The sequence below is a fragment of the Nerophis ophidion genome, linkage group LG24 (genome assembly GCF_033978795.1).
Source record: "Nerophis ophidion isolate RoL-2023_Sa linkage group LG24, RoL_Noph_v1.0, whole genome shotgun sequence".
NCBI classification, from domain to species: Eukaryota; Metazoa; Chordata; class Actinopteri; order Syngnathiformes; family Syngnathidae; genus Nerophis; species Nerophis ophidion.
In genome coordinates, this window is record NC_084634.1 from 37,610,312 (window position 1) to 37,621,455 (window position 11,144).

The 11,144-nt window shown below is 36.4% G+C and overlaps 1 protein-coding gene across 2 annotated transcripts in view; it reads right to left on the reverse strand.

Moving 5' to 3' along the window:
* LOC133542307 (N-lysine methyltransferase SMYD2-like) overlaps positions 1–11,144 on the reverse strand; it is a 34,249-nt gene that overhangs the window by 19,973 nt on the left and 3,132 nt on the right. For both annotated transcript variants that reach the window (XM_061886310.1, XM_061886309.1), the window contains exons 3-4: positions 4,676–4,786; positions 4,539–4,599 (exon numbers count right to left, since the gene is read on the reverse strand). In XM_061886310.1, coding sequence (XP_061742294.1) covers positions 4,539–4,599; positions 4,676–4,771 — 157 coding nt within the window. In that variant the 5' untranslated portion in view covers positions 4,772–4,786. The remainder of the gene's footprint in view (positions 1–4,538; positions 4,600–4,675; positions 4,787–11,144) is intronic.

The following is an 11,144-nucleotide window of genomic DNA, read 5'->3' on the forward strand; positions in this document are numbered from 1 at the left end:
TGTCCAATGACCTACATTCATCACGGTCCCACAAACAAGATGGTTACTATTGCAAACAACACAGGTGTAAGTTCACTGGCCACAACATTAGACAAACCTGCACACAATAATACAAACCCCGTTTCCATTTGAGTTGGGAAATTGTTTTAGATGTAAATATAATCAAAATACAATGATTTGCTCATCCTTTTCAACTCATATTCAGTTGAATGCACTACAAAGACAACATATTTGATGTTCAAATTCAGAGACTTTTTTTTTTTTTTTTGCAAATAATAACCACCTTAGAATGTCATGGCTGCAACATGTGCCAAAGTAGTTGGGAAAGGGCATGTTCACCACTGTGTTACATCACCTTTTCTTTTAACAACACTCAATAAATGTTTGGGAACTGAGGAAATTAATTGTTGAAGCTTTGAAAGTGGAATTCTTTCCCATTCTTGTTTTATGTAGAGCTTCAGTCCTTCAACAGTCCGGGGTCTCCGCTGTCGTATTTTACGCTTCATAATGCACCACACATTTTCGATGGGAGACAGGTCTGGACTGCAGGCGGGTCAGGAAAGTACCAGCACTCTTTTTTTACGAAGCCATGCTGTTGTAACACGTGCTGAATGTGGCTTGGCATTGTCTTGCTGAAATAAGCAGGGGCGTCCATAAAAAAGACAGCGCTTAGATGGCAGCATATGTTGTTCCAAAACCTGTATGTACCTTTCAGCATTATTGGTGCCTTCACAGATGTGTAAGTTACCCATGCCTTGGGCACTAATGCACCCCCATACCATCACAGATGCTGGCTTTTAACTTTGCGTCGATAACAGTCTGGATGGTTCGCTTCCCCTTTGGTCCAGATGACACTATGTCGAATAGTTCCAAAAACAATTTGAAATGTGGAGTCGTCAGACCACAGAACACTTTTCCACTTTGCATCAGTCCATCTTAGATGATCTCGGGCCCAGAGAATGGATGTTGTTGATAAATGGCTTTCGCTTTGCATAGTAGAACTTTGCACTTACAGATGTAGCGACCAACTGTATTTAGTGACAGTGGTTTTCTGAAGTGTTCCTGAGCCCATGTGGTGATATCCTTTAGAGATTGATGTCGGTTTTTGATACAGTGGCACTGTATGTCGGTTTTTGATACAGTGGCACTGTATCAAAAACCGACATCAATCTCTAAAGGATATCACCACATGGGCTCAGGAACACTTCAGAAAACCACTGTCACTAAATACAGTTGGTCTGAGGGTTCGAAGGTCACGGTCATTCAATGTTGGTTTCCGGCCATGCCGCTTACGTGGAGTGATTTCTCCAGACTCTCTGAACCTTTTAGTGATATCATGGGCCGTAGATGTTGAAATCCCTAAATTTCTTGCAATTGCACTTTGAGAAACGTTGTTCTTAAACGCAGTTGTGGACAAAGGGGTGTACCTCGCTCCATCCTTTCTTGTGACAGACTGAACATTTTTTGGGAAGCTGTTTTTATACCCAACCCTGGCACCCACCTGTTCCCAATTAGCCTGCACACCTGTGGGATGTTCCAAATAAGTGTTTGATGAGCATTCCTCAACTCTATCAGTTTTTATTGCCCCCTTTCCCAACTTCTTCGTCACATGTTGCTGGCATCAAATTGTAAAGTTAATGATTACTTGCAACAAAAAACAGTTTATGAGTTTGAACATCAAATATGTTGTCTTTGTAGCATATTCAATATAATATGAGTTGAAAAGGATTTGCAAATCATTGTATTCCGTTTATATTTACATCTGACACAATTTCCCAACTCGTATGGAAACGGGGTTTGCACGATGCACATATTATGCTCACTTTCCAGAAAGGTGTTCATGTAACAGTGTGTTTATAATTGTGGTTGTTGATTCCACATGAGCATGCATTTTAGCGATGGATGCAAGGAAAAACACACTTGTTGCACGACATGTAAACATAATCGACTTACTGCCTTTAATTAAAACCTCTTAAGGCTCGAGCTGTTTGTTTACATTCTTTTTTTTTATTATTCTTGGCTATTTGGACTTATTGGACCCTAATTAGAATAAAATCTAAAAATCATATTTTGATATGATGTACTTAGTACATGAGTACACAAAAGTGTACTTCATGTTTTGTGACATGCTAATTCTTATTTTTACACTTTTTTTTCCAAATTCCATTGTATGTTACACTCTTCTGACACCACCAGATGGCAGTGTAAGTGTCCACATAAGTGGCCATAAGACCCCAATTCAGTAGTGTACACAATTTTGGAAATAAGAGCTAAAAGGTGCTGTCCACGTATGTGGCCACTAAGCCTTTAGAGGTTTTAAAACCAGATACAAAATCACTCAATTTAGAGCTGGGGCTGTAGGCAACCTCCTGATGTCGTTTTTATAACCTATACAAGATGGCAGTAGCTATGTGTCAAGTATCTTCAGCCATCCCTGATAACGTTGCTTGGATGGCAACAATTGTTGCTCCAAAGCCTGTATGTACCTTTCAGCATTAATGGTGCCTTCACAGATGTGTAAGTTACCCATGCCTTGGGCACTAATGCACCCCCATACCATCACAGATGCTGGCTTTTGAACTTCGTGCCTATAACAATCTGGACGGTTCTTTTCCTCTTTGTTCAGGAGGACACAACGTCCACAGTTTACAAAAACAATTTGAAATGTGGACTCGTCAGACCACAGAACACTTTTCCACTTTGCATCAGTTCATCTTAGATGAACTTGGGCCCAGCGAAGCCGGCGGTGTTTCTGGATGTTGTCGATAAATGGCTTTCGCTTTGCATAGTAGAGTTTTAACTTGCACTTGCAGATGTAGCAGCAAACTGTAATTACTGACAGTGGTTTTCTGAAGTGTTCCTTAGCCCATGTGGTGATATCTTTTGCACGCTGATGTCGCTTTTTGATGTCATACCAACTGAGGGATCCAAGGTCACAGGCAATCAATGTTACCTGCAGTGATTTCTCCGGATTCTTTATCTCTGCATGCGTTTTAAAGTTTGGTTGTGCTACCCAGCTTGCCATTGTGATTAACTGTGGTATTAATGCTGGTAATTATAATATATTTTTATATATATATCTATATATATATAGATATATATATACAATATAGTTCAATAAAGTTCTATTCATCTATAACAGGGGTCGGGAACCTTATTTCCCTAAGAACCATTTAATATTTTTTTAACACAGTACACAACTAAACACGTGCATTTTTACGTAAGACCAGCATTTCTAGAGTATAATAGGTCTCTTATTCTTTGTAATAACATTGAGTACACAAATAATAACATTGTTCTTCTGAAGCTAACTGTGGAGAGGGCGTGGCCTGCAGCGAAGCGGGGTGTTGCCAGGACCGGCCTCAATCAGCGTAGATGGCCCACCTGGCCTTGTTATCTAATCACCTGTCGCTCTGTTATAAGCAGCAGCCAGGAGGAGAGACGGGGTTGGGGCTGGAGCCAGAGCGCGAGTGAGGACGAAAAAGAAAAAGACAATTGCTGGAAAGCAACTGACAGACTTATTGAAAAATAAAACAATATTCTAACCCTAAAACAGGCTCTTATGTCGGTGCTCGGTGATCTGAAGAACCCCCAGAAGGGCAGGCCCCACACTAACCGATAATAAATAAATTACTTCTTACCATTAACGCAACTTCTTGAACATAAAAAAGCACGAGAATTTTTTATATTTTGAACGTTATTTTTAACACTGTGATTACAAGTGGAATTATTTATTACTTATCGTGTTAAGCAAAGTCAGCTCAGATTTATCCGAGAGCCAGATGCCGTCATCAAAAGAGCCACATCTGGCTCTAGAGCCATAGGTTCCATACCCCTGATCTATATATATATATATATATATATATATATATATATATATATATATATATATATATATATTGGTTTACAGAAGTAAATGTGACGCTAATATTAGTAGGTCTCATTTCTGGTATATTAAAAGATCTCGTTAAACCCGAGTCAACATTATCTCAACTAAATTAAAAGTACTAGTTTAAAAAGAAAGGAGGGCAAGAATTGAATCTTTCACAGTTTGTGGGACATTCGCTTCGACGTCTTCTCCGAGGAGCAGGAGTGGTGGGATATTGACGTGAGTTCTAGAACCTCTTCTTTTCGCCTGTTTGCCGCACTGTTTCTTTTTGCGACCTTCTATTTTTGCAAAGAATTGCGACGTTTGTCGCTTTTTTAAGTTGTACAGGTCGGATGAACACGATACTGCAGTTGCAGCGGATGTGTATCTGAGTTATGACGACATAAAAAAATAATTTTGAGTTGGATTTGAAAAAACATCGGAATTGCGCTGTTCACACTGACAAGAACAGATCGGACCTAAAAAAAAATCGGAATTGATCTGCAGTGTAAACATAGCCATTAACTTATATCTCAAATTAAAGGTATTAATGAGCACTTTTACGATCTGTTATCGTTTTCTCAAAATGCACTTTGCAGATGACATAATTACAAAAAAACATCTTTTGGCTTGAAAACATCCGACACTATTATATCGCGTATCCACTCACGTGACTGCATTTCTTCTATCGGCAAAATCTTCTCCGACGAACATCGTTCTTTCGGTGTTTTCTGTAGAGAGGCCAGACGCGATGAGTCTGATGAGTGTGACACTGAAAGCACCAGAATCTTACAGAGGATTCACAACCTTCCTGGCGAGGATTCGAGCCACAAGTCGGCACGTCTCTGACGGGCACCATTTCTCCCCGAAAGCAACCATGGCGGAGCACTCCAGCTTGTGCATGGCCCAGTCCCCCTTCTGCAGTAACACAAACGCTAATATGACACACGACATTCCGCAGTTTCAGTTTAAAGATGATTTGTGGTGTGGTCCACTAGAAGTGACCAGTTGGCATGCATGGCTCACAATAGGCTACCAGCTGTAGCAATTTGCAGCGTGGTGGAATGCGGCCGTGCAACGTGTTAATCTTACACAACTCTCACCTTTTTATTACATATCTACATTTTGGAATTTGGATTAATCATAATTAATTAAGGTGATTATTATTTACGTGCATGATTGAAATGATCTAAAAAAAAAAATCCCCAAAACAATATTTGTACACAAATGTAATTTTAATGTCAGAATGTCACCCAAGAATGTTTTTAAACGTTTTACTTGAGTGCAAGTCATTTATTCGCACAATACTTGGTGAGTTTTATCTCAAGTTCTTAAAGGCTGTACCGTATTTTTTGGACTATAAGTCGCAGTTTTTTTCATAGTTTGACTTATACTCAAGAGCAGAGGTGGGTAGAGTAGCCAGAAATTGTACTCAAGTAAGAGTACTGTTACTTTAGAGATTTATTACTCAATTAAAAGTAAGGAGTACTCACTCAAATATTTACTTGAGTAAAAGTAAAAAGTATGTTGTGAAAAAACTACTCAAGTACTGAGTAACTGATGAGTAACCTGATTGTTTAATGATTACGGCAACAAACAATGCACAAAATCAAAAATAGCAACAAGCAAATTCAGAGCCAGGAATATCTCTTAGGCAACTAAAACAATAATATATATTAAATAATAGTACATTAAAATAAAATAAGAAATAAGGCAAATTGAGCCACAATAACTTAACAGCACCACAGGCTCAGTAGGCAATCAATGATTGATTGATTGAAACTTTTATTAGTAGATTGCACAGTACAGTACATATTCCCTACAATTGACCACTAAATGGTAACACCCCAATAAGTTTTTCAACGTTAATCAATTACTTAATAAATGACCAAGTCGAGGTGATCTACCTCATATATACATACACACACACACATATATATATATATATATATATATATATATATATATATATATATATGCAGTATGTAATTTATATTGATTTGCATGTTTAACATATAGATTCCTATCTTTCATGAAGACAAGAATATAATTGTGTGTATTACCTGATTCTAATTACTTGCATTGTAGTGCTGATAACGTCCACGTTTTCAAATGCAGGAGAAAAAAAAAGTTCCTCATTTCCGTCTGGTTTTTGGCATCTTATTGGTCCAGCTTCCATATTCGTTTTTATACATTTTACAAAAAATACATTGCCGGCAAACTCCGTAGTTTTTAAACCAGTGCAAATAAGCCAGTGCTTATTTGCACTGGCTTTTGGAGACTCTTATTTTGTTAGAGCAGGCGCGATGGAGCGGCACTTTTATTGTGAAGACAGGAACTGTGCGATCAGTCTTTAGGCTTTTGACGGGAAGTACGATTGAAATAAAAAGTGTCTTTTTTCATTTGCACTTTTGATTGATTGATTGATACTTTTATTAGTAGATTGCACAGTACAGTACATATTCCGTACAATTGACCACTAAATGGTAACACCCCAATAAGTTTTTCAACCTTTTTAGGTTGGATTCGACGTGTGACGGTCACGTGACCGCCTGGCTCTGTTTGATTGGTCCAACGTCACCAGTGACTGCATGTGATTGGTGAAACGCAGGCATGCGTAGATTCTATGTTGAAAAACCAAAACAAACATTAATAGATCGATAAAAAAAGTAACGAGTAGCGAGCTGAATGTAGATAAATGGAGCGGAGTAAAAGTAGCGTTCCTTCTCTATAAATATACTCAAGTAAAAGTAAAAGTATGTTGCATAAAAACTACTCTTAGAAGTACAATTTATCCCAAAAGTTACTCAAGTAGATGTAACGGAGTAAATGTAGCGCGTTACTACCCACCTCTGCTCAAGAGCGACTTATGTGTGAAATTATTAAGACATTACCGTAAAATATCAAACAATATTAGTTAGCTCATTCACGTAAGAGACTAGACCAGGGATGTCCTGAGTGAGGCCCGCAGCTAATTGTTTACCGGCCCGCCACACATTGTGGAAATCCTATTGCAAAAATAAAAAAGGACATTAAAAATATTGGAACGAGGTGAACTCTAACGAGAAAAAGTTGCAATGTTGACACAAAGCTGCCATGCAGGCTGTTTTTTTTCTTCTTTTGTTTTTATTTTACCATGTAAAAACCATCTTTACCATTAATTAATTAAATAAGTTGAAAAACTTATTTGGGTGTTACCATTTAGTGGTCAATTGTACGGAATATGTACTGTACTGTGCAATCTACTAATTACATGTTTCAATCAATCAATTTTTTTGCCATTGCTCAAAACAAAAAAGAATGACAAAAAAAATCCATGTATTAATGAATTATTTTCAAAGCTCCAATTAGTTCAAATATTTCACTTTTAAATGTTTTATGTGGTAAATATTGCATATATTGTGCAGTTGCCATACAAAAACAAAGTTTTCTTTGACAAAAGAGCATAAAACAAACAAAATAAAAGTTAAAACGTAAAATCGACAGATATATCTGAAGTTGATCTCGTAACGTAAGTGTTGAAAGTTTAAAAAAAAAAAACTAATAAAAATGTATCACTTTATGAGTGGGGCACCTTTTGGATCCCAAATATATTTAGTGAGATTTTATTTATCTTTTCACTGTGATTACTCAAAAATAATAAAGAATTAAAATCAATGGTGTCCTGCATTATTGATCTTTTAGGGCTCTAATTAATAAATACTGCACATTTCAGTTTTATTATTGAAAAAAAAGGTTGTTTTTGACAGAAAATCCATAAAACCTTTTTTTTTTTTTTTAAAGTTGATATAGAGATTTACTGTAAGCGTTAAATAAAAAATTATAATAAAAGTTTGACTTATTTCTAATATTTTAATAATTGAGACCCTTAATGGTCCCCGGGACCCCTAAAGGTAAAATACATTTTAAAAATCCATGTAATAATGAATTATTTTCAAAGCTCCAATTAGTTCAAATATTTCACTTTAAAATGTTTTATGTGGTAAATATTGCAAAAATTGTGCTGTTGCCATATAAAAACTAAGTTCTCTTTGACAAAAGAGCATAAAACAAACAACATAATAGTAAAACGTAAAATCGACAGATATATCTGAAGTTGATCTCGTAACTTAAGTGTTGAAAGTTTAAAAAAAACCCTAATAAAAATGTATCACTTTCTGAGTGGGGCACCCTTTGGATCCCAAATATATTTAGTGGTATTTTATTTATCTTTTCACTGTGATTACTCAAAAATAATAAATAATTAAAATCAATGGTGTCCTGCATTATTGATCTTTTAGGGCTCTAATTACTAAATACTGCATATTTCAGTTTTACTATTGAAAAAAAAAAGGTTTTTTTTGACAGAAAATCCATAAAACCTTTTTTTTTTTTTTTTAAAGTTGATATAGAGATTTACTGTAAGCGTTAAATAAAAAATGATAATAAAAGTTTGACTTATTTCTAATATTTTAATAACTGAGACTCTTAATGGTCCCCGGGACCTCTAAAGGTAAAATACATTTTAAAAATCCATGTAATAATGAATTATTTTCAAAGCTCCAATTAGTTCAAAAATTTCACTTTAAAATGTTTTATGTGGTAAATATTGCAAAAATCGTGCTGTTGCCATATAAAAACTAAGTTTTCTTTGACAAAAGAGCATAAAACAAACAACATAATAGTAAAACATAAAATCGACAGATATATCTGAAGTTGATCTCGTAACTTAAGTGTTGAAAGTTTAAAAAAACCCTTTCACTTTCTGAGTGGGGCCCCTTTTGTATCCCAAATATATTTAGTGGTATTTTATTTATCTTTTCACTGTGATTACTCAAAAATAATAAAGAATTAAAATCAATGGTGTCCTGCATTATTGATCTTTCAGGGCTCTAATTACTAAATACTGCATATTTCAGTTTTACTATTAAAAAAACAAGGGTGTTTTTGACAGAAAATCCATAAAACCGTTTTTTGTTTTTTTTAAGTTGATATAGAGATTTACTGTAAGCGTTAAATAAAAAATGATAATAAAAATTTGACTTATTTTTAATATTTTAATAACTGAGTCCCTAATGGTCCCCGGGGCCCCTAAAGGTAAATAAATTTTAAAAATCCATATATTTTGGTATGGTTTGAAAATGAAAAATATCAAAATGGCCCCCGCATGCTTTAATTTTTCCGTGTGCGGCCCTCAGTGGAAAAAGTTTGGACACCCCTGGACTAGACGTATAAGATTTCATGGGATTTATGGATGAGGAGTGACAGATAGTTTGGTAAAGGTATAGCATGTTCTATATGTTATAGTTATTTGAATGACTCTTACCATAATATGTTAGGTTAACATAGTAGTTGGTTATTTATGCCTCATATAACCTACACTTATTCAGCCTGTTGTTCACTATTCTTTATTTATTTTAAATTGCCTTTCAAATGTCTATTCTTGGTGTTGGATTTTATCAAATAAATTTCCCCCAAAAATGCGACTTATACTCCAGTGCGACTTATATGTTGTTGTTTTTTTTTTTCGTCTTTATTATGCATTTTCGGCATGTGCGACTTATACTCCGGAGCGACTTATACTTGGAAAAATGCCGTATTTTGGAGTGAAATTTGACATTTTTATACTGATTTGATTACTGACCGTATGGCGGTTAAGGTAATAAGACTTGTACGGGCTAAACAAACTGCAAGATTAAATAAAGTGCGCACATGATTCATGCGATCATTTGTTGTGATTAATCACATGAGTTAATTATTTCATTTTGACAGCCCTGAAAATGGAGTATGGTAGCGCAGTAGGTATGAAAATTATTTTAAAAAAACAAAGTGCAAAATTGTCAGAGACATTTTAAATCAGGCTGTGAGTGCACTTTTGTGCATGATGTCACTAAGATAACATATCAAAACAACACTAAATTAAAGTGCACTTTTTGTACACAACCCCACTACAATAGTTTAAAATAAATAAAGTGCACTTTTGTGCATGATGTCACACAAGATATTTCAATAAGTGTCAAATAAAATGAGCTGCATAATAGGAAATCAAATAGTGTATGTCCTTCACTATGTGGTAGGTTCCTGCGGAAGTCATCTCCTGTTGTTTACTACTTTTTTCATACGGAGTTGATCTGGAAATAGTTGCTTCGGCATTTTGTTGGTGTGGCACTCCTTATTCTCTAGCGCAGGGGTGCCCATTACGTCGATCGCGATCGACTGGTCGATCTCGGAGGGTGTGTCAGTCGATCTCAAGCCAGGCATTAAAAAATAGACATAAAAATGAGCAATCATCAATCATACCAAGACTTCACTTTCGTCAGTTGTTCGACATTCTCGGCACCCGAGGATCTTGTGAGATGACGCTGGCTGCTGCGAGCTCATATTTAAGAAAAAAAATCACTAACAGGGCGGACGCAGAGAAACACATTTTATTTCTAGAGACTCCGTACCTACTGTCAAAACTCTAAAGACCGACAGCACAGTTCCTGTCTTCACCATAAAAGACCTGCTTCATCCTGCCTGTGCTAACAAAATAAGAGTCTCAGAAAGCTAGCGTGCACAAGCTAGCAAGCTACAGAGTTTGATGCTAATGTATTTCTCCCCCGCCCTCAGCGACCGCTTTCTCGCTTGCTTGCCCACCCGCACAGTCACTGACGTCACTCACCTGCTGCCAGACATTAAAGGGCCACACACATATGCTACTCTCATAACAAAGTGTTTAAAAAGGAGTATGCAAGTTGGACAAATGAGATGCCAAATCCAACCACTTTCATGTGGTATTGGACAGAAAGGGGGACTTTTGTTTCTCCTCCATTTGAAAATGCGGACGTTATCAGCACCACTGTCTAATTCCAATCAATGCAAGTCATCAGAATCAGGTAATACACCAACTTATATTCTTGTCTTCATGAAAGAAAGGAATCTATGTGTGTTAAACATGCTTGTATTATCATTAAACACCATTAACTTGTTAACAAAAATGTCTCTTTCATAAATAAATAAATATAAATTATAAATAGGAATGAGGTAGATCTCCTCGACTTGGTCAATTGAAAAGTAGCTCACCTGCAGAAAAAGTGTGAGCGCCCCTGCTCTAGCGGGTGACTTCTCAAACGATGCTACATTAGCAGCGGTGCTACTTTTTGCAGTAACGCTTTTGCCGCATAAATGTTCAACATCTTCCCGCTTGAAGCCAAACCGCCGCCAGACGATGGACCCCGTGCTGTTTTTCTTGGGAATTAATTCTTCCTTCATTTGTTACGAGAGTCGCACCTTCTTTCTCTCGTATTACCACTCG